The sequence below is a fragment of the Aspergillus piperis genome (assembly GCF_003184755.1).
Source record: "Aspergillus piperis CBS 112811 unplaced genomic scaffold BO85scaffold_39, whole genome shotgun sequence".
In the NCBI taxonomy this organism is placed as follows: Eukaryota; Fungi; Ascomycota; class Eurotiomycetes; order Eurotiales; family Aspergillaceae; genus Aspergillus; species Aspergillus piperis.
In genome coordinates, this window is record NW_020291629.1 from 76,477 (window position 1) to 100,512 (window position 24,036).

Genomic DNA, 24,036 nt, shown 5'->3' on the forward strand with positions numbered 1-24,036 from the left:
ATCTATATTAATCCTTTCTGCCTTCGTGCGGGACTAGACCGGGGTGGGTAGTAGTTGGGACCCGTCAAAGGTCTCACTTACTCTCTCGATCGCTCCCTCATTATTCGAGTCCATTAGTCTGATCATGTGTGCATCGTGGGTAGTAGTCTAGCTGTGTGTACGTGGTATAGACTAGGTGCTTCCCGTTAGCCATTTTTCTTTTCCCTGGTTGGTATCGAGTCAGACAGCGGGATCTAGAAACTCGGATCGTCCTGTCGTCCGGGGGTCGCGCTTTGTCCAGATGCTGATCCTCGCAAATTGACATCTCCGCCATGCGTCGTGGCCATTGGTTGCCCCCCATCCTGGGCACGGTGAGCATTGGAGATGCGATGGCTTGCTTTATCTCGTTTGCTTCCCAAGGCAGACTTCCTTTTCCAGCCCGTTGCTGCCGTCAAAGAAATCACGGAAAAGAGACGGAAAAAGAAAAGGAAAGAAAGAAAGAAAGACTCCAACTGCCACCTACTAGTGAGTATGTGAGTATGGATAGCGTCGTTACTCCAAAACGTCACATGCGCAGTCTTTGCGATCGCAACCTGAGCGACGGCAATAATGATAATCGGGACGGCCATTGCGGGACTGCAACGATGCCAGTGCATATGACATGAGTCTTCATCATTGATCATTGTCCTCAACAATCGCATGTATATGCGCATGTACGTCAGAACGGACTACTCCGTTCACATACATAGAATGTAGGTACGATCTTCTCCACTCCCTTCCTTGTTAGCAATCGCGCGCCGTGCCGGACTTGCTCGGCGCGACGCGCTGTGATCGCAAAAAAGGAGGTTGTGGAGGTTCCAGACCGGTGGGAATGTGATGAGTCCAGTGGCGGCTAGGGTGGGAAAAAGTAAAAAAAAATGGCAGACTGGGAAAAAGAAAACCGCGCGCGCTTCGGTTGACTTGCATTGGTAGGCCGTCGTCGCGTGCTAAATCCTAGCACCAATTTGACACCTGTAGCGATCGACTCTGTTGTGCGCGCCCATGTCAGTCGAAGCCATGTCCACGGAGAAAGGTTGGTGACAGGTGCTTGATGGCGTTGCAAAGGTGAGAAACCCATCCAATGGGTTCGGGTGTTTCTCCGGCAGTTTCCAGATTGCGACGGGGACATCCCCCGCAAAAGAGCTGCTGCTGTCATACCCTCTCGACACCCGTCTGTGGAAACATGTCAAACAGCTTCCCGAACGCGGCCCGTCCAGCAGCAAAAATGGTCTTTCGTATTACTCGTGAGGCTGACTGGAGGATAGTCACCGAAAAGGCTGGGCGAAACCGTCCTACCGTTTACACACAGACCACGGATTGACACTATTGGTGCCCGAATGGTGAATGGTCACTTGCCCAAATGTCTGTCTGTGTGCATGTGTTAGGGATTTGCAGTCTAGTCGATATGGAGTAACCTGTTCCAACCGAGTAGCTCTGTGTAGTGGGTGTGTAGTAGTAGTCTGGAGGTGGCGGGAAATCAAGGAACTGAAGCAGTTCTGATGTGAGGACAGCTCTCCTCGCTTTGCCTCCAAGGGAGATTGCTCAGTGCACTTTTCTTTGTGGACGACCTAGAGGGCACCACGATGTCTTTGTTTTGGGCCTGGGATTTAGAGCGAGTTAGCACCTCCTGAGCAGGGAGTAGGGAGCAGGAATGACTACTTACCCACTAGTAATGAGCAGGTAAGCTCATCGGCAGAACCGGGCACGCCGGGAACTCTCCACTCGAGCAGCAGGGAAAAGTAATCACTAAAGGGAAAATCAAAATAAGGAAAAACCTGCACATCCCCTTTTGGTTAGCGTCATATGCAGGCATTCCCTCAGCAGATTTCTTACCTGCAGAAATGGATATCGTATGGATCACTACAGGAGATAGATACTAGCCAGTATCTAATCAGGTAGTAGTACTGTAGTAAGAGGTTAAGAAGTTGATAGTGGAACTCTGTCATTAGAAATAATCATTCCTTTCAAATATATCCGGATCATATTCGACCTTCCCATCTTTCATACAACACTCTCAGATTGACCTCGTGTAAGACGTGGTATTCTTGGGCGTCACGTAATCCTAGCTAGGGATTGATTACCACATTAAAAAAGAAGTTATGATACCAGCTGGCTGGCAAGACACATTATTGAGACCGTCGCTGTGGCACCGAACTCGTAGTACGACTCATCCCTATTACTGCACGAAATGGGTGCACTGCGCATGCACGCAGTAAGATTTGAAGATCGGTTCCTGGATTCCTCACTGCGCAAGTGACTACCTCTATCCCTCCATAGGTAGGTAGAGCGCTCTCTACTTTAACCCCCTCGCTTACCCCGATTCGAGCGATCGTTTAGTCTTGTAGTACAGTAGCTCGACCGATCGTCCCTCGATAAGGTTGGTATGTTAGAGGGTTAGTCGAAAAGCCTGGGGTTCGGAGTCTGGAGTACGGAGCAGCATGAGACAAATCGCAAATCGCATAAAGGAGGGGGCAAAAGATATGGGACAGGTCATTATGTGGTCGGGAGAAGGATCATTTTGCCACTCGATTGCTCTCACAGCGGAATTTGGAGTGGGTTACATCCTCCTACTACTTTTACTAGTTTACTACCGATAGGGAGGGAAGCTTCCCAGGAGGCGAGGCCCACGTGGTCCATTGTGTACAGTTTACGTTAAGCTGTTCATTCTTCGTAGGAACTGGGTTGATATACTGCTGGGTAGTTGGCTAAGAGGGAAAGGCATATATCTGATATGTAGTGATTAGTATGCATGTCGACAACAATTAATACTCGCAATACTTCTATCGAGTATTTAATCCCCAAACCAACACTCACCCACGCAAAGCTGCAATTCTCAAACTTCCTTTCTCTCTTAAGTCCTGCGATGAGATTGATACGATAAGCAGCCTCATTGCGACACGCCGTAGACGAATGGATCAGCGCAATAACGAGGCTTTAGCTTCCCTTAGACTAGACAATCTCAAATAATTCTCCCTTGGATCGGCATAGCATCCATATCCACTATAATGCCCTCCAAAGGAAGAGCACTGCCACATCCAGTAGTCATCTCCGTGAGCCATTCCCCAGCTCGACAGACTAGAGACGCTGATTTGGTTTTTCTTCATGGAGTCCTTGAGATATGGCTTGGCTGCCTTCCAGATGACATATGAAAATCCATATTCGATGATCGAAGCATGTTGATCAAATTGATATCGCGCGGTTGCGACATACTCCACTACCACCATTACCATCATCTCCTCCTCCACCTCCACCTCCTCTACGGTAGCCACTCTTTCAGATGGATAGTGTTTTAAGAACTTTAACAACCAATATAACGCCAAGGAATCCCAGCCTCACTTTTTTTCATTATTCTTCATCTTGCGATCCTACCGCCCAGTAGAATTATGATCCGCTCCGAACCACCCTCTCGGAGTCACAAGGCGGGCAGTCCCGCTGTCACCTTCTTATTCTCAGAACGAGAATTGGTGGGTGTGTATGTGTGTATGTGTATGTGTATGTGTATGTGTATGTAAGTATGTCCTGGACAACTGAGGGGTTAGACTCCCCATCGATTGATTCCCCCGTATACGGGCGATAAGTTCACATAGTAAGTAGTTATCGGACGGTCTGACCAGGCCGGCCCAAACTCCTTCCCTTCCCCCCTCCCCCCATAAGGCATTTGGGTTGGCACATCTCATGACCTTGCGAGAAAAGAGTCAGGAGTCAGGATACCTAGCCAGTCTAGTGAGGGGTAGGGGGAGCTTGATGGTCCTTGCTGGGACAAATGATAGGCCTGAGACATGGAATTGATCTGCAATTTGGGTCCGGCGAAGATTTACCTGTAATCGGTCTAAAGAATGGCGCCCGGACCTCGTGATGACCGCATCCCATTCCAACTTTCTATTTGCTGGTCGCCTTTTCCACACACACGCACACACAGACACACACATAATCCTCAAAGTCTGAGTGGGTTAAGGGTAGGTAGGTAGCTACATACTTACTAGCTAGCTAGCTGCTAGCTAGGCAGAATCTTCAGCCAACGCCAACTTGCCTGCCTTCCGACCACCGCGGACGGTACGGAGAACCCCGTCCTGGCATGTGTTTGCATAAGTTAGGTGGTAAGTAGTAGGTAGACCCGGAGTTTCGGCAGCTAAATTTACTACGTACTGTATATGGTGCTTGCGCCGCCGGAGTTTTCTGCTGTCAAGGAAATCCCGCGGGTTACAGACGAGGTTGCGTTTGTGTTGGGGATCGGACTCTCCTTGTGTTGCTTGCTGTTGGGTACGTAGGCTTCCAGATTATTTTTTATTCTATTATTTTCTTCGATTAGATGGGTCCCCAAGTCAGACGAATGAATACTTTGTAAAATAGGTCTGGCAAATTCCAATCTTGAGATGGCGCTTACTACTTACCTATCTACTTACCTGTTTGCTACTAGTACTAGTAGGTTGTTCGCAGAACAAATCCCGGGGATTCATATCAGGTTAGCACAACAGCAGCATCAGTCATGGGCGCTACTGCTAGCACCAGGATCTTTCTTTTACTTCCACCTATGGTGTATTCGCCCCCTCTGCCCCCCCAATTCGATGGCCAATTCCCAATAGCCACAGTGTGTCTCTACCCGTGTAACCCCAGTACAAAACGTCGAGCTATCTGTACATAAAGGACAGGGCTATCCCTTGCTTCCGGCACCTGATCATTCCAATACTAGTTTGAGAGTGAGAGAGAGAGTCAGAGAGTAGGCCTCCTCCTTCTCCTCTCCTCCTCTCCGGCCCTACTTGCCGCATAGGTGTAGTACCGGCGCACAGTATGCACATCATTTGCTACTAACTTTGCCAGTCGACCCAGCCTTGCAGGATCTCCATTCATTAGGGAAAACCTGAACGGAAAGAAATCGTGCGATTCCAGTCTTACAGTAATCCATGCATACGATGAGTCGGTAGTGAATTGGTGGGTTTGTTAAGTATGGTTAGAGTTAGTTCTTCTTACTGTAGGGAGAATGGAGCCTGGCGCCATCGCCCTTTCTTTTTTCTTTTTTTTTTCTTTTTTTTCTTTTTTTTCTTTTTTATTTTTTTGCCTCTTGTCTTAAGAACTGTTGAAGTCTCAAAGACAGACCCAACATGCCGCCAGCCGATGGTGGGTTCCAGGAGACGGGATCATGGAACGTCACTAAAAAGGCGGATCGACCGAATGGGGGGACAAGCTGTTGAATTCGTTGGCTCTCGGAAGCCAGAAATGGGTCACCTGTGGAGGGGCAGGCAATTGGCGGTAATGAATAAGGCATGGCTTGACTCCGATTTTGAACTTTGTAAGGTACGGAAGATTCCGTATCTGAGTGCGAGACGGTGAACATCGGGTGTAAATCTGGAGGTGGTTTTTTTTGTTATGGTTGGGTGCTGTTGGGTCATCGCGTCAGTTAGGTTTTTGTTTATGCTTTGATGTGAACAAAGACGCGGAGGACATGGTCTTCTGCGGTAACAAGTTTGAGTAGAATAATAATGTGTCGGAGTTGCGGTTAGTTGGAAAGTCGAGAGATCCATCAGGATCATGCCCCTCCATTTTCCCGAGACCGAGATTATTCCAGCCGAAATATTAGGGACGGTTTAAGGCCACGACGGTGTGTTGATATTACCCCACTAATTGAAGGTGAGGGTGATCGGGCTGCTGTGCTTGCGAGCCCAGTCACTCGGTCGTCTTACAGTCTTGCAGTGTGGCAGCAGTAAGCAAGACTGTAGCCACATTTAGCCTAATCGGTTCACAGTGCTCTTTGACCTTTTCTTTTCGTTTCCGTTTCTTCATGTTCTTATTGATTTTTTTGCTGGTTCGCGCGGGAATGTACTAGTCAATGCTTTCAGAATCAGAGGCTCAAGCTGGTGAGTTTACTAGTAGTAACCGTGTCACAATACGAGGTAGGTAACTATACGACGCGACCGAAAGGTGGCAAACTGGGTACTCACTCCGATGCTGCGTCATGAGATCTACCCCTTATACATATCTGCGCACTCCCTTTAGACGGTAGACTATTTTAGTAGTCTAACAGACTAGCTAGGTCAGTTCTTTGTGTTAGGTTGCGAGCATTCATGTTTTGAATACGCGCTAATGATGGGGTTTATTGAAGATTGGCATGGGAAAGAAGGCAGGCTGTTAGGCGTTTGGCAGAAAAAGGTTTGTTTTGGCCGAATGTAATCCGAATGACAAGCTGCGACCAGTAAGCCAAACAACCAAAAGTAAAAGGAGGGAAACCCAAGGTTCTCTTCCGTAAGTTACCGTTCTTCGGACCACCGCGGATAAGTCAGCGGCTGTCCCTGAGGTGAACCATGATTAGTCGCAGATGAAGACCCAGGGAACAATTTCCGTTTTGCTTTTTTGGGTGTGGGGTGGGAAAGAAAAGGTAAACAACCAAGATGATAACACGTAGTAAGGGTAGGTATTCTACCTGTACTCCGTACTCCATCCTACCCCGTAGCAGCAACCAGCAAATGTATGTATCATGTATGTGCGCAACCATGTATGCAAGTTGGTGACAGGGGCCTCCCTGGGTGATGATCTAATCGTCCAGCTGCTCCGGTTTTTAGCGGGCGGGCCGGGTAGAAACTCGAACGGTGGCTCGCCCTTCAAGAGGGGAGAGACATGGCACTGGTCTAGCTATGATCATGACAGGTATGGAGCCCAGAAGTGGCTAGTAGGTGATTAATCTACACGACTGTTTGAGAGTGTGTTGAATTGCACCCAGCTCTAAGTAGGTTAATTTATAATAAAAAGAAGAACGAGGTCTGCCTTGGAGCCTGTTGAATGCTCACCTCGCCTCGGGAATTTCTAGGACCAGCGTGTCCCGATATATTTCTTCTCCGCCTTTTAGAAGCGCCCATCAGCTCCTTAATCCATGCAGAACTCTATTGAGTCCGTCTTGTGCATATCTGAGCGCACAACATTGGCGTAGCAAGTCAAACCCTTGATTCCAATGACCAAGTGACACCCGAGCAAGGTGGAGGGTGCTCACCGTCTTCTGCTCCTGCGTGGGGCACCGTCGTCGTCGTCGTCGTAGTAGTAGTCGTTCAGGTCTCCCTTTCCCCCTCCCTCCTGGGTCGCATCATGCATACCTCATTCCCGTTTGGCTTCATACTCCGAGTCAGGGCCTATTTGTCCTGTGCGCTTCCTGCCCTTTTTGACCATTTTCATCTGCCATCATCCAGGTAAACAATAATGCTTGGCTTTTCATCGTCGTAGCATACCGTCCAGGGCACTCCTGTCGGACACCGTTGCAGGGACAAATTGACTTCTAGATCTGAGTCCGTCCCGTGGGTGAAGATAGGGGAATGGACACCCCCCTTGCCAATAATCAGGTGAATTAAGCCGAATCACAGGAGTAAGAGAAGGATGGGCACCAACAGACCGAAAGAATGAAGCCGAGAGGCTGTGAGTGAGAGTGTGTGTTGACAGCAAGCATGTCTCGAGTGTGTACACAAGTAAACTTCCGTGCTACCGCCTGGTTAAGTCATCCATCTAATCAGCCCTTGGGAGGGATAACTGAATTCTTTCCCCATCTGCTGTGGCTGGTTTGTCTGATTGCCGATTTCACTCTTGGTTTCAGTTTTGTCTTGCCAGAGTCCTATGAGTCGTCAGGAGTGTCCCATCGACTCACCGGCTGTGTGATAGGACAAGAGGACGACCTACGTATTTACTGTCGCCTCTCAGGCTCTTCCTTCCCCTCAGGCGGAAACATATAATCGGTTTCCCCTCAATTTACACCATCATCACCACTCAGATTGATTGACCTCCTCCCCTTTGGCCACGGGAGTCACTACCCCTCGAAGTATTGGGCACCGATCATTTCACAATCAGCTCACCCATCTTTAAGCCTTCCCCCGAGGAGAAACCGTTCCCAATCGGACCCGTACACCATTGAATACTACTACTACTTGTAATCCACCGCCAACGGAAAGCGGTTGACGTTGGGTGTGTGTGTGTGTTTGAGCGCCTTTAATTATTCTCCAGTCCACCCATCCATGTGGCACTGAGGAAGACCGGAGCTGATTGCGGGCCCCCAACAGATCGAAAAACCGACGGTACCCAGTCAGTTCCTTCAGTCCTCCAAGACCGCACCACAGCTGGTTGTAAGTGGGTTCTCATTTCTTCTTTATTTTGCGAATCTCATTTTAGCCCGTCCTGGTTCAGCTCCAGTTTGCGGCTCCACTTTATGCCCTTTTTGTTTTCTGGTCTGTCACCAGCAGTCAGAGGCCGAAACTGAGATATTGAAGAAAGCAAAGAGGAGAAGAAAAAAAGTGAGAAGAAAAAGAAAAAGAAATTCAAATTAAAAGAAAAAAAAATGAAGGGAAATTCTTACTACTCTTTTCCCTTTTTGTCTTTTGCTTGCCCTTTTGATTTTCGCTTCCCTTATTTTCTTTTTAACTCTTTTAAGGAGGAGTAAAAAAGAAAAAGAAGGAAAAAGAAAAAAAGCAGGACTGCCCAGACGAATTAGAAAGGCGATCTGTCAATTCAGGTGGCTTGTGTTAATTCATGCAAACCAGGATCCTGGTTCAGGGTTACAAGACCCAGTCCCCTCAGAAGGCGTGCACCAAAAAGAAAAAATAAATGAAAAGAAAATAAAGGAAACCCAGAGGAAAGCAAAATCGAAACATCAGACGAGAGGAAGAAACCAAAGCAACGAAAACGCGGATCGAAAAGCAGTTCTTCATCTGGACGGTTCACTGGAGACATCTGAGATTGTGAGGTGCGCATTTTCAACTATCATCAGCATCATCATTCCCATCATCTGTAAGGAATTGCAGAGCAGCAAATCGCCCATATTCCCTAGCTACTGCTATTACTTTGCGCGCACCGGCTGTTCTATGGGCCCAATAAACCCCCTCCCTCCACCAGGAAAGAAGGGAAAAAGAGAGGGGCAAGCAGACCTCTTCATCTGCCACACTCTTCAAGGCCTATCAGCCTCTGCTGGGTTGGCCGTTTGCTTGATAGTTCATTTTCCTTGTCATTTGCATTTCCATTGACTATTAGTTATTCCATCCTCCCATCTCTCCTCCTCTTTCTTGCTCATAACCCCCTAACTAACCTTCTCATCATTTTGGTGTTCCCGCAAGACTCGATTCCGCCTTTTACCCATCAGATCCATCCATCAATCCACTCCTGCCGACCTACCACTTACTACTCCCGGTAGTAGTGCCCTCCGGACTGACTCTGATCAAGTTAACTTTTCGCTCCTCCAAGAGTGACCGGACGGGAAGTCTGGTTTGGTCAACCTGCTATTTCTAGTTTAATCCCGTTCGAGGATCCATCGACTTTCCTTCCAGACGTCCGGCCGTCTTTTAGGGAACCCCTCCGAATCCCTCGACCCTTTTTTTATTTTTATTTTTTTTTTCCCCCTCTCTGTCTTTTCTTTTTTTTCTTCTTATTAAGGAAAAAAGACACCCGCCAACAAAGCTCTACTACGGCGCTTCCCACCGTTCGATCGACCTGTTTTTGCACCGGGCGACCCGACAGCTTGGCTTAGCTACCTTAGCTAAGAAATACTACTACTATCTACTCCCCCATCACCGCACCCGACCTATACTACTACTACTTGCTTCCTTCCACTTAATCGGAAAGCGCCAGAACCAGTGCTAAAACCCGCCCGGCGGTATTATTATCATTATTATCACCACTACTTCGTCTTGCTACTAACTACCGACTAGTTAATTGTTCCATTTATCTTTGGGGCGACTCTAGACACTTGTGATCAAGTACGTATACATACCACTCTTTTTTCTTTTTTTCTTACCTCCTCCCCTCTGCTCTCGATCCTTTTCTTTCGCTTTGACTTGTTTGCTTTTTATTATCTTACACTGCCTATTTTCATTTTCATTTACATTTCTTTCCTGTTATTTTCCTTTTTTCAGCCTCTGTCATATACCCCGGGCTCGTTTTTCAAATTCTTGTTATTTTTGGTATCGGTATGATTTGAATCCTGGCTGTCACCCCCGATGACTCCATTGACTTGCGTGGCGAGGTCATCTCGGGTTTCCTGGAAATCACTTGTGGTATTTGACTACTACTTACTAGGAGTGGTTAGGACGGTACCTGCTGAATGACCGCTCCTTCAGTAGTAGGGTACCTGCTTACTGGGTTGATGGTTGACTGTGGTGATACTACTACTAGTAGTTTGCCCAACTGCCGGCCAGCCAGGGTCGGTGTGTCCATCGCAGACATTGATTGATTACCTTTTAGTCGCGGCGCGGATCTCTTCTTGTCCTCCACCTCCACCCCCCTCTCACTCTCACTCACTTCGCTCCCCTGTCAAGTTATACTTCCTGTCTGCTACTATTACTATCTTCTAGCCCTCGCACGCTATTGCATCTGCTTTTGTCTGATGATCATCCTTTGACTTATATTTTCTCATCTTATTATTGTTCTTATTACGAAACAGCGCCGTTGCCTTTCTCCAGTCATTTTTTTACACCTTTCCCCACCCATCACAGCTATTTTCAAGCTACTACTATTCATGACTTCCTACTAGTACTACTTTTGTTATTAACCGCTGCCACTCCTGTTCCGCTCCGCTTTCCCTCCCACCCCCCTCCTCCCTCCCTCCCCTCGTTTGCTCCCCCTCAACTGGTTATTGTTTGTCTTGGTTTCGCTGATCGTTTGACCGTTGTCCTTCCCGACCGCCGCCTACTTAATCCATGTTTAGCTAACTATTGAAAAAAGCTACCGGCTGCTTGCGTCAGGCTCCCTTGCTGATCGATTTTCTACCCCTCCTCGCGCGCCCATTGAATCTTGAATCGCGCCAGCCTTTCCATGCTTCGTCGGTTGCGCCCAGCACTGTAACCAGAATATTGCGGACTCTGAAACAAAGAACCACGGCTCGATAGCACCGACATTAGCTTTCGTACCATTCTGTCCATTCCCCGAATCGGAAACTTTCTGCGTTCACACGTTCCACCCAATACTCTCCGGTCGCACAACTGAGTTTTTGATGCTTGTCTGGGACATCATGTCCTCCTGACTGTATGACTATCCCACTGAGTCGACTATCCACCGTGGATCCGCGGCAACCTGCAATTAGTGGCCATAACCGGGGCCTCTTGAACGCCGACGTCGTCCCGATCAACGACAAGCAGAAAGTCTTTCTTGCCGGTTCTGGCCCTCCGTCGCCAATGCATCGCGTACAACCTCTGGACGGATCGCATGGTCCGCCCAGTGCTCCAGCAGTCTACGAGCAGCCATGGCGCCCTCCATACTCGTCTTCTTATGACGGACATCCTGCGGACCAGCGTCGCACATCGAATGCTCCTCAGCCTGCGCTCCCACCCCACGGATACCCGATCAACCCAAACCGGGAGCTGCCGCAGCTCCCACCAGACGGTCCATATGCCCGACAGGGCAGCTTGCCTGGTCCGGTGCATACCCCCCCGGAAGCCCCCACTCCTCATCCCAGCTTTCGTCCTATGAACGGAACCCCCCATGAGGCCGCTCCCCATTCAGCACCCCCCGACTATCGCTCGCGGATGTCTTTCACCCCTCAGGAGCCTCACAGCAATGGGGACGCTCCGCTCCCCGCCCACACTTTACCCCCGACTCAGTATCCCACTCCGGTTCCGCATATGTCGTCGCATACTCCTACGCCGTACGACTCAGGTCTTTACGGAAACCAGGCTTACGGGATTCGCCAGCAGCGAAAGGCCGCGCGAGCGCAACAGGTGAGTTGTCTCCTTGCAGCTATGTCAGCTGAGATAATATCGGGGAACCCTGGCTAACTCGTGATCTTTGGCTACCTTTGAAGGCCTGCGATCAGTGCCGAACGAGAAAGGCCAAATGCGATGAAGGCCGGCCTGCTTGTAGCCATTGCAAGGAGAACAACTTGATATGCGTTTATAAAGAAGTTCCCCCTCACAAGTCTGTGATCCGGCAACTGATACTGATGCCTCCTATCAATTCGATGGACATGTGCTGACGGCGTATCCAGGCAAGAAAAGGCAACACAGCTTCTTCTGGACCGTATCTCCCAGTTGGAAGACGGTCTCAACGAAAAGATCGAACGCATTAATGCCCTCCAGGTCGAGCACTCGAACCAACTTACTGCGCTGTATCCTCGGTTGAAAGAGGCTAAAGCGATAAGTACCAAGGAGACGACAGAGAAGCCGGCAATTCCTCGGATATCGAAGGCGGATATACCTGATATCTTACAAAAGACCGAAACTAAAGAAGAAGACATGAACGCGATTGTCGGACAGGAGCTCGAAAGAGCCGAAGGGGAAGTGATTCCGCAGGGCGAAGACGGTGATCTTTCAATTCCTGTCGAGCATACCACTGCAGCCCACAAGTTGCTTTCGTGGCCGTCTATCAAGGCTCTTCTTGAACCAAGAGAGTACGACGAAGATTATGTTATGAAGCTGGAAGAGGAGCGAGGATTGATCCTCGTTTACGGCCGCGGTGAGGGACACGATACTAGTGAAAGCCCGGCAATGACATTCTCATCATCATCATCATCGTCCCGATCCAACTGGGATCAAAATTACAGCAATGGGGCTCCTGCTAGCGGCCAATGGAACCCAGGCGCCATCCAAAATGGCACTCATCTCAAACCCCTCGGACCCAGCATTGATGATTTTGGAATATTCAGCACAGATGCCAAAACCGTTCGTCGTTATCACCAAAGCTACCTGAATCACATGCATAAGCTTCATCCATTCATCAACCTAACCGAATTGAGCGCAAGCATCGAATCCTTCATTCAGAAATACTGCTTACCCGACGTTTCTGTTCCGGTAAACATCCTGAACAGCCATACCGCCGGTGACATACCACGCGGTGCGAAGAGGAAGCGTTCATGCGATACGCTACACGGTGCTGGATGCGACGTCCAGTTTCCCCCTGGTGCCAAACACGAAGGCTCTAGCGGACGTCGCGTGGAGAAGTCACTGGAAAATGCCATTGTTCTCTTGGTTCTTGCACTTGGCAGTATTTGTGAAGTTCAAGGAGCCATCCCTGGTCCAGTTACTGACACGCCCGTGGACTTTCAGAAGGAGCGGATTCCTGGACCCTCTACACGCAGCATGCTATCATCAGCAGATACAGAATTAGTTATGCAGTCCCAGGGAAGTTTCTTCTCGCAGACAAGTAACCATTCTTTTTCACCTGTTACCGGAGGGCAGAAGGCTGCTCCCGATCGGTCGCCATACCCGGATACTAGTCACTTACGGAACGTGGATGTCATTCCTGGCTTGGCATATTATGCGTATGCCGCACAGATATTGGGGAGTCTACAAGGCGCGAACGGGCTCTATCATGTTCAAGCAGCCTTGTTAGCAGGACTCTATGCGGGGCAGCTAGCACATCCTTTCCAGAGCCATGGATGGATCTACCAGGCGGCCAGAGCATGCCAAGTGCTTGTCCGATCGTACGTTTTTCTCCTCTTCCTCCTGGGAATCCCGTGCTAATCAGTCCTAGGAAACGGTATGAGCAAATGAATGACGGCCCGCTGAAAGACCTATACAACTTTGCGTACTGGACCTGCCTGCAGCTCGAGAGGTAAGCACGCTGCTCTCGCTATGCGCTCCAGAAGTACTTATGAGTCGTTTCTTAGTGACATTCTTGCCGAACTGGATCTTCCGGCTAGTGGTATATCTCGCGCGGAAGCACGGATTGAGTTGCCGAAGGGCCGAACTCTCTCTTTGCCCAACGACCCTGCTGCTCCGAACACCATGATGATGTTCTTTTACTCCGCCCAGATCCATTTGAGAAAGGTTCTGAACCGTGTTCACACCGATCTATACAAAGTCGAAAGTAAGTTGACTCGAGGCAAGCGGGGGCCCTTGGCTGTACTAACGCCTCTTTACAGAACAGAATGAGAACAGGTGGTCTGCTAACGTACAGGAGATCCTGAGCATGAACCTTGAATTGTGGAGAAGCAGCTTACCCGACATAATGAGGTGGAAGGACGCGGACCCTCCACATGAGGACATCAATGTTGCTCGGATGCGAGCTAAATACTACGGCGCACGCTACATTATCCATCGTCCCCTCCTTTATTGGGCTCTGCATCATTCGCATCCTGCCGAAAATGGTCGATCAGCGTCAGTGGACTCTCCTACCGGATCAGCGATGTCGGGAGCGAAGTCGCAGCAGGTCTCGCCCTCAATGGCGCACAGCCAACGTGCTATCAATATGGCGCGATTGTCTAGTGATGTTGGTACCATGGGTCGATCGGCACCGACGCCAACCCCCGTTCCGACAATTTCGCGACCAGCACTTGCGTATCGCGATCTCAACCCGAAATTACGAAGGGCGTGCAAAGTGTGCATAGACTCCGCCATATTGAGTACCGAGGCTTTTGATGGCATCAAAGGTCGGCCGGTAGTAACTAATATCTTCGGCACAGCTCATGCGTAAGTGAAGTTCAATAAAGGCCGTGAAATCGGATAGTGGTGTCGCTGACCTTTCTGTTTCTCTGCTAGTCAATTCGGTAACATGCTTGTATTGTCAGCCACGTATATGTCGAGTCTTTCAGAGTTGGTTGACCGGAATGACCTTGATCGCTTGCTTAAGCGAACAATACGCTTCCTCCTTCAAAGCCGCGAGATATCGCCAACCCTACGCGCCGATGCAAAGATCCTCAGCGAGATATATGAGAAGATCTTTGGAGAGCCAGCCGATATCGTGGCTCCGTAATTATACTGACAACAGAGGCTGAGAATTCTGCGTTGCCTCTGGGCCGAGGCATAGAATTGGCCCCATACACCAGATTTTGCTTTTTTGTTATTCTTCACATGAATTTTGCGGGTCGATACAGTTAGCGGGAAAGGAATGTTCCTTGCATCTTTCTCCACAGGATACTAGACCACATTCTCCCGATTAGGATTGTGATGCAGCATGTTATATACGGGGAGAGCTGCATGGTGGCTGGCTGGCTCGGTTTCCCCCTCGTTGATAATTGGTGATTTCTCGCAGCGTCTGTGATATGCATCTATGTTCTTTGTGCCATGCATGTGAAAGGGAGAGGTGGCTATCTGAGATTAACATTACCGTCATAGTTCTGGCAGTTTTCTGTCGTTGTTATTTCTGGGGGTTGGATTGCTGTGGGATCAAATTTTGCTTTTTCTTTGGAGTTCCTAGTGGCGTCGACTTGCATCCTGCTGTTCGCAGACAGGAAACGGATTGGGAGGGATGTCTGATTGCATTTCAGCGGATCAAGGATTTACCCCGCGTACAGTACACTCGAGGATTCCAATTACGGCCGTACAGTGCATGACTATCTATTTGTTTTTGGTGATAGAAGTTTTACCTCCTTTTATTTTTTTGTCTCCCCATTTCCCTCATGAAGGAGACGGGCCGATGAAAGTTGAAGACGCGTTGGAGACAGGTGGTTTGAACTAGGCAGGATGATCAGCCATGCTAGGTATCACTGTGACCTATGTAGAGTTTAGTGGCAAATGTTCATTGCACCAGAACAAACGAGCATGGGCTTGTTGTCGGCGCCATGAGTGGTGCTCGGCCAGAGCATCCAAATGCGCTGGCATCCCGATTGGGAAATGTTTGATTCGCCCAGATCATCTCTCGGCTGCTAACGTGAATAGCTCATATGCACCACCGTGGGCTCCTTTTCTGTCTCTGGCATGACATGCAGCTAATCAATTTGTCCTGCCAGTTGTCATGGTCTCAGCTAATGCTGCATGTCACTCACTCATTGGAAGGGAGTGGGTTGAGCGGCCCATCATCGGGCTTTCATTTAAGATGCGTGACAACCCCAAGCATGCAGTAGTCAGACTAAGTAGATACTTTGCTATTTTCTCCCCTTTGCCAGTAAATGTTGAAATGGAGTCTCTTGAGGTGTTTCGGGGTCTGTTGTTGAGGTGGTCGAGTTACAGCTTGGTAGAACTGATGCACTTGGCTGATGATCTAGCTAACTAACTAGCCCGCTAGTATCCAATGTGTCTAATGATCGCTAAATGCGCCATCTTCGATCGTAAGTTGGTTGTAGGGATGTGGAAAAATGGATGTAATTAATTTTAATCAAGTGGAAGCGTATACATATCTTTACGAGTAGTTTCTTATTTCCCGAAACGTGGATAGTATGGGCCCAGTAGCGTTGTTGTTGTTGTTGTTATTCAGTGTTTCAGTCGGAAGGAACCTGCACGGCCATGGCTAGAGAGGTATGTCTTGCATGCAGATGTTGGACGTATGTGGTAAGTAGAGTTCCTGCTGCCAGATAAACTAATCTCTATCTCGATCGGTATTAATAATAGGAGGTTAATTTTGCTTGTTCGGTGAGTATATTACCTATTTCCGCTGAGAGTATGAAGTGAGCTACTTGTATGCATGAGGGATGTACATATGGGCTCTTCAGTGTTAGAAGGGTACTACTCAGGGCTCAGTAAGCGTGAGTGCGTAATGGAAGTCAGCTCAGCTCTGGGAATGGGGACGATATGACGTATCAGCTTTGAAGGAGCTTAAGTGGCAGCCACTGAAGTGGTTACCAATCGGGCGATTTGGGGGAGGGAAAGTTGGGACTAGTAAGAAGGAGGGATCCCAGCAAGAAAGTGTAAGAGAGCCAGTCCATGAAGGGTAGAACCTATGAAGGAAGGAATGAATCGTGGTCCAGCCAGCCTCTTCGATGGGGACCCCCCAGCACGTGCCCGGGACTCCCCGGCCACCCTCCCCAGCCTCACCGCGAGTTTTCTTCAATTTCCTTCCGATTCCCTCGCATTTTCGCTGAATCCCTCGCAGGTGATGGAAGATCGAGAGAAGCGGCTTGAGTGTGCCATGACCTCCAACTAACTAATTTCTTGTACTGTAAGTAGTACTTTCTCACATCTACATTCTCCATCTTCCCTTTAGAGATCCGATGAATGCTTCAACCCATCAAACTATCCGCCCGCATCTGATCGATCGAAAACATACCCCACATTCCTGGTTGTTTAGCACGTCACAGATTCGCAAGTCTAAAGAAGATTTTCTCCTCATCATCATCGTCATCGCATCTCATCTCATCTCATGCAATTTTATATCATTCTTTTTCGGGTTATTTTCCATGGTCTCATACTTGATTAGATTATTAAACCATCCCGAAACACACGGACACACTCTCTCGTTGCTCATCCATCGTTGCCCCATCTTGGTCCATCACGCTAAGGCTGTTAGTGGCTGATTGTCTGGAGCAACCGAGCGCTTGCCAGCCCGCCTCTTTTCTTCTGCTGGCTGCTTTTGTGTTGAAGGCTGACCGTGGTTCTCTACCTTTTGGTCTCCGCTCCAGCTTGGGGGACCCTCCGACTTCCCGAGAAAAAAAGAACCACGGTTCACTTGTTTACTTTCCTCCGCCCGTCGCAAAAACAACGCCGCCGATCTATACCCGCCCGCCTCTTTCTTTCTCATCTTCAATCCCCATCACCACCTAACTTTCCCTTCCACCCTCCTCCCAATCTTCGCCTCGCTAATACGGTCTCTCCTTTCTCATCTAACGACCCTGTTACGATTGTTACGAATTCTTTTTTTAAATCTTCAATTCCTTTACCCTTCTTTCCCTTTCAATCAATTTCTGCTTGGTTCGATTACTCGATTAGGCGACCGCGTCTACCCTCTATTCCACATGGTTGCCTGAGTCGCTAGAGCTTTGATCGCTCTCTGCCCACCATGTTCAAAGCCCTTTTGGGCGGGGGTCGCTCGTCTTCTGATGTCCGCAGCTCCTCAAGCTCCAAGAGCAGCAGCCGTCGCAGAACCGACTCGAAATCTTCCACAGTAAGCCGCAAGTCCTCACGGGGTGACGACCGTGATCGTGGCTTGGGTGATCTGTCCAACTACCGATCCTCCAGCAGTCGGAGTAAGCGCTATGCTCCAAGTGTGGCAGGCGAGTCGGTAGCCTCGAGCTATGCGACAGCAGACCAGGGCACCCCCATCGAACCCGACCGGGTGATGATCGAACGCGCGCCCCGGCGTCAAGATTCAAACGACACCACCGACCGTCGAGATCGATACCGAGACAACGGAGATGGAGAAGGGAAAAGCTCCCGCAGGCGTGAACGAGCGCGATCGCCGAGTCGCGAGCGTGAGCGTGATGGCGATCGGCGTGAACGACAACGAACTCAGTCAGGCGATCTGTATGCATCCCCAGTAACTACGGGCATGCCTCCTTCTCCTGGTGACTTCGCCACCGCGAGTCCTCATTCGTACCCTCCAGTTACTGAGGCAATGCCAACCACTTCGATGCCCAGCCCGCCGCATGCAACCGCATTCTACGATCCTCATGTAACACAGCAGTTTCCTGGCCAGTTCCCGGCATACGTTGCTGAGCCTTACCAACCGCCAAACCCTGCAGGAGAAGCAGCCGATTACTACGGCGATCAGGGGCAGTCAGTCCAAGACCAGCCTGGCGTCCGACCTAAACCTCCATTGGTAGCCCCCAGCGACCAAGCGCATCTGATGACAGCATCGCCCACCGCAAACCCGCCGCCAGAGCCAAGTGAACTGGGCCAGATAGGCGCTGCAGCGGCCTACTTTATGGATGACGCTGAGTTGGGAATGGAACAGCCCGTTAAACCACCTTCTGCTTCTGCGCCGAAACCACCAAAACCGTCAAGACCACCAAGACCCTCTGTACAGACGGCGGGAATCTCAAGCCCACCTGCCGTCGCCACTGCAACGACAATGTCAGGAGCCGAGGTTGTGGATTCCCCAGGGCACACTATCTCGGAATCCCCTGCAACCTATGTGCCGCCCACCGCATCGAGCCCTCCGAAGCCTCCTCATTCTCATGGAGCGGGTGCTGCAGTTGGCGCAGCCGCCGCCGGTGCAGCGGCCGGTTATATGATGAGCCACCACCATCAGTCCGCAAACGTTGACCATTCTTCTCAGTACACCATGCAAAACTTTGAAGAGGTACTCCCGGCCTACCCGGAGACTCCGGCGTTCCCCCCTCAGCAGAACATGCTGCCTTTTGCTGCAGGACCTGCGGCGGCGGCGGCGGCCGGGTACGCGGCGAGTCCGCTACATCCCGATCATGCTGCAGTATACCATGGTGCTCCTTTCCAATCCGGTGGTTTGGCTTTTCAACAACGTCAACAGGGTCCCTTGGACAAATTTATCAACTTTTGGAAGGACCCAGAAGGTGTCGGCATGTTCGAGGATTATACGGAATCTATCGGGGTTTGCAAATACTGCTTTGAGCCAGGCACAACATCTCAAGACGCACCTCGCAAGCACAACCACAAACCTCGCCGGCGCTCTGCTGATAGGTACAGTAATGGATCACGTGTTGATAAAGCAAGCCGCTACTCCTCGTCAGAGGATGAAGGAAGGCGTCGCAACAGGTCGTCGAGAAACTCGTGGTTGCCCGGGCTACTTGGTGGATATGCGGTCAAATCTATCTTCAGTAGTAAGGAGTTCGACGAGTCTTACAGCATTCGAACGGGTGAGGTGGCGAGCTCTCGGCATTCAATCCACGAAAGTGAAGGCGCCTCCACAGCTGGTCGACGAAGCCAGACCTCTCGCGGAGTCTACAGACGGACCCATCGAAGCCGATCGCGGGAACATACCGATCACAGCTCCTATCATTCGGACTCGAAACTCAGCAGATATGAAGGATCTCGCCTTCGTTCTCGGTCTCGTTCCCGCTCGTCATCTAGAAGTCAGCGACATGCTGCCCTGAGGAATGCGGCCCTGGGCGTGGCAGTTGGAACAGCGGCTGTGTCAGAATACGAATCCCGTCACAGAAGCAGGAGCCGCAGTACATCTTCGAGAGGAAGGAAACCTCGAAAGACATCTTCTTCTGATGAATCTTTTGTGGATATTTCAAGACCCGCTCGCAAGACTGTCGGTAGTGGCTTCAGTTCGTTTTTCACTGCATCGTCAGAGAACCGTCGCAAGCGTCGGACCAAGAGGCGCAAGAGCATCTTCTCTTTCAGCAATAACAATTCTTCGTCATCATCACTCGATGCAGATCTGGCCTTTGGGTCTGGATACACGAAGCGCCAGCCAGGTAAGTCTAACAGGCGAAGCAAGAAGAAAGCGGATACAGATGTGGATGCTGCCTTACTGGGTCTAGGCGCAGCTGCCACTGCACTGGCCGCCTCATCCCATCGCAAGAATCGGCGCACTGGGGAGATACTTGTCGGCAAAGAGTCCCGATCCGGTCGCTCTGATTATGAGTCGTCTGCTGCTAACGATGAGGGCTGGGAAGATCTTGACTCGGGTGACCAGTCCTCTTCAAGTGTTACTTCCGGCCTCGCATTCGGCGAAAGTGGTCATTTTCCCAGCACCGACTCTCACTCTTCTGATTCCGGAACGTCGAGATGGCCTTGGAATTGGGGAAGCAAGAAGTCTAAGAAGAAGCAGAAGAAGAAAAGGTCTCGCTCCTCGGAGAACCGCTTCCCCACAGAGGCTGCGGTCGCAGCTGGTCTCGGAACGGCTGCCTTAGCATCTGCATACCACCGGGACTCTAAGGTATCCAGTCACGATGCTGCAAGTAGTACTGGAAGTCTTCAACACGTGGTTCCTGTCCCCACCAGTGACCCTTCACATTTCGACACCATCAAGGCCTCATCTCAACCTCCTTCCCAGCCGACATTGGTCAGGCCAGGACCTATTCCCCTGCAGCAGCCACAGCCAGTGACTCCGGTTTCGCAAGCAGTATATACCTCTCAAGGCGAATCCATCCCCTCCTATAGCGTACCTGATGTACACCCAACTCCTGCAAGCGCTTTCATGCCTTACGAAACCCCATCAAGAAGCGACAGATGGAACCAGAGGACCGCAGACTATACCGAGCGAAGTGATATCTCCGCGAGGTTCAACCGGGCCCACCGGCGTAGTGATTCCTCCCCGGTCTTCCACGCAGAGCCCCTCGAGAGAATGTCGTCGTCAAGCTTTAGACGTCGCTCGACGCTGAAAGACCAGGCCTCAGTCCAATTTGACTTGACCGAAGAACAGGCTAACAAGGAGCGGCGTACCAATCGCCTGGAAAGTCTGCGACGAGAGGGCGATGCCGGCGGAGGAGTGCGACTTGTCGATAGAGAGCAAGAGATGGCGCTTCGGGACGCTGAACGTCAAGCAAGCCAACAGAGAGAACGTGAATATGAAAAGTCAAGAATCGAGGAAGAAAACTCACGCAGAGAGAAAGAATCCTCGTCCCTGATGGGTGCTGCTGCTGTAGGAGCGATAGGTGGTTTTGCTGCTTCCACAATGATTTCTAGAAGCAGTTCGAACGATGATTTCTCCGAGACCGCCAGCCAACGTCGGCACGAGGAGCGTCGTGAAAAGCGCCGAGCAGAGAGGCGCCGCGTTTCCGAATCAGAGTCTATCGCATCAAGTCTAACAATGTCGGAGAGTGGACGAACCATGGCAGAGGAGCGCTCGCAGATAGACCGCCTGCCGGAGGATGTGAGGCCCCGGCAGTCTCGCCCACCTCCTCGCACAAAGCCCGTCTACGAGGACTATGCTCAATTCTTTGCTCCTGAGGAGCTACGCTACAGCCCTGATACCTACACACGCCGAGAGCCCACTTCGATGCCAACTATTATCGAAGTAGAGCCTACGAGCGAATCTGCTATTGTAACGGAGGAACCGCACCCTGACTACAATGGTTTGCCGTGGCCTGTACCGGGTCTGACGCTTACTGAGCCAACCCCTCCCCATAGCCAGGTGGGCTCCGCCAGGGCGACACCAATTGTATTGGTCCCTGAACGGCACGAAGAAGAGAACAGGTTTGAACGGCAAACAACCGGCTCACGGGTATCATGGGGCAAGCATGAGACGCATGAGTACGAAGTGCCCTCAACATCCTCCGAGCATGAATCTGTCGATCAAGATACTAGGGTTCTTGAGCACATTGAGGTTGAGCCTATTACTGCAGACAATGCACGGGACATGCCATCAAGCTCCTCTACCCAATCTACAACTAAGGAGGCCCCAACCATGGTAGGAGCAGATATCGAATTTGCTGCTGCACTTGCTGCTGCAACTGCAGCTGCTGGCTTTGACCCTTCGCTTGTAACGGATGATCCCACATTCCATACTAGGCGCTCTCCTCCTACCTCGGAGCCGAAGGTGCAGTTTGTGTCACCCTGGGAAGAAGCACCCGTATCACGTTCTGTGCCTCATGGATTTGTGGAAGGCGAAGTCGAGACGCCGGACGATGACGAGAACATCCAAATGGCACCGGAGTACCGCATCGAGGATGGGCCCCTCTTTTCGGAGCCTAAATCTCGTACTGGTGAAGAGCTCGCAAACGAGCCCCGGCAATCCATTGCCCAAGAAGTTATCGAGCACCTCAGCCGCAGAAAAGAGCACAATGCCAGCGATAGCCCTGCCATTCAGCCAAGCCGGGAGCCCGCCAACAAGAGCGTTTCTGAAATTCCCGTGGAGGTCCTTTCCATGCCCGGTGGCTTCGAGCCTGAAGAGTCAATAGAGAGGCAGGAAAAATCGAGCGATCCAACCTCCACGCAAGAGCGCGACTCTCCTTACTTCGTGTCAGCGCCTGGAACCAAAGAGGATGGCCCATCGACATTGCGAGACACTGCAGCGCAGAGCGGCGGTGACATCGAGCCAATCGACGATGACATTAATTCATCCACAGTCGGGGCTGATGAGGGTGAAGGGAAGAAGAAGAGACGGAAGAGGCGTTCCAAGCGCAGTAGTAGTGACAACTTTGAAGACGCGGTTTCCATCACCTCTTCGCCCGCCAGGCTGGAAGAAAAGACGAAGGACACCAAACCCGGCAGTTTCTTGAGCAATCTTTTTGGGTCAAGAGTTTCAGCACCGGTAGAAGACAAGGGAACATCATCTGCTGATAAACTTTCCTCTCGTGAAGTCCAATCGGAGATCGGGTCTGGGCGTAGAGAGAGATCTTCACGGCGTCGCAGCTCCAGTCGAGGAGATGGGCTGGATGACGAGTCCCGCAAGCAGCATGACGAGGAGAACATTAACGTTGAACATTATAAATCTAGCAGGCAACGAAGGGAAGAGAGACGTCGACAAAGATACGAAGACATGATGGAATCTGGTAAATCGTCGGAGTTTGAGAAGGTATAGTGCTTGGTCGTCTTTCTGATTACCTGTAAATTTTGGCTTTGCCTTGGCTATTCCCATTATCGTTTGACAGTTCTTGTACAGCGCATATACTAAGATTATCTTTCTTCTTCTTCCATGTATAGGATCGGAAACAATCCCAGGACGACGAACAACAGTCTTTTTTAGAGGAGGGCCCCGAAATGCCAGTCAAGGTAGACGAGGGTGATGGTCATCGTGGTGCTTCGGGGCGGCTGGATCCTGAGATCACAGGGCTAGGACTTGATGTCCTCGACTCCCGGCTACGGAGTCGCTCTGCATCGCCGCCTGCGTCTGAGAAGACCGCCAACCCCGCGCCCATGTCGCAAAGTAGACCAACCTCGCCTGAGCTAGCCCGGTCTCAGGAAGAGAACCAAGGTCAAAGATCTCGGCGGTCGTCTGTGTTGCGGTCAACCGAATCCCCTACTGCAGTACCCATACACTTCCGTCGGCCACCAACTTCACCTCGAGCCAACCGCTCTCCTTCCGTTTCTTCGGTCGTCGTTCCTTCCCCTGGTTCTCCAACACAGGGTCGCCGCCGCCCGGCCTCCACCGAGTTCAAGAATTCTCGTGAAATCCGGCCCTTGTGGCTCGTTGAGCGCTTTGGTGCTAGCAAGTCGGAGGCTCACCCTGATGAGCCCCTTCCCTCTTTACCTTCAAGCAAGGCTTCTTCAGCAAACGCATCTGTGGAAGACCTTGCAGCTCTACCAGATATGAAGAAGTGGGAAATGGTTGATCTCAGCGAACACGTTCAGGGACCGCCACGGGCTATGGCTGTAGAGACTTATGCTGCACAGAACCAATCAAGCGATGAGGGCTCGTACGATTTCCTCGATTCTCAACAAGGCACTCCAACCGCCGCTTCGTTCGGGCAAATTCCTCACCCCCCTCCTTCCAGGAAGGAGAAGCTAAAATACGAGTTCCATTCGCCCTCTGAGCTTTTGCAAGACATCAACGTGCACCAGGAATTGCCACCATCACCAGAGATTGGTCCCCTTCCCTCTGCTGAAG

The 24,036-nt window shown here is 50.6% G+C and overlaps 3 protein-coding genes across 3 annotated transcripts; 2 read left to right on the forward strand and 1 right to left on the reverse strand.

Moving 5' to 3' along the window:
• Window positions 1–2: 2 nt before the first annotated feature.
• Window positions 3–782, reverse strand: BO85DRAFT_215709 (uncharacterized protein). Its single transcript, XM_025654646.1, has one exon. It carries the CDS (start codon window positions 690–692, stop codon window positions 234–236), a length of 459 nt encoding a protein of 152 aa, XP_025509757.1. The 5' UTR covers window positions 693–782; the 3' UTR covers window positions 3–233.
• Window positions 783–11,839: 11,057 nt separating this feature from the next.
• Window positions 11,840–14,806, forward strand: clcA (putative C6 finger domain protein). The gene is made up of 6 exons (XM_025654648.1): window positions 11,840–11,886; window positions 11,967–13,390; window positions 13,441–13,521; window positions 13,577–13,776; window positions 13,832–14,378; window positions 14,448–14,806. The coding sequence occupies exons 2-6, from the start codon at window positions 12,204–12,206 to the stop codon at window positions 14,659–14,661; spliced, it is 2,229 nt and encodes a 742-aa protein (XP_025509758.1). The 5' UTR covers window positions 11,840–11,886; window positions 11,967–12,203; the 3' UTR covers window positions 14,662–14,806.
• Window positions 14,807–17,619: 2,813 nt separating this feature from the next.
• lah (involucrin repeat protein) lies at window positions 17,620–23,010 on the forward strand (the record flags this gene model as incomplete). Its single annotated transcript, XM_025656595.1, has 1 exon — window positions 17,620–23,010. One exon carries the CDS (start codon window positions 17,620–17,622, stop codon window positions 23,008–23,010), a length of 5,391 nt encoding a protein of 1,796 aa, XP_025509759.1.
• Window positions 23,011–24,036: the final 1,026 nt, after the last annotated feature.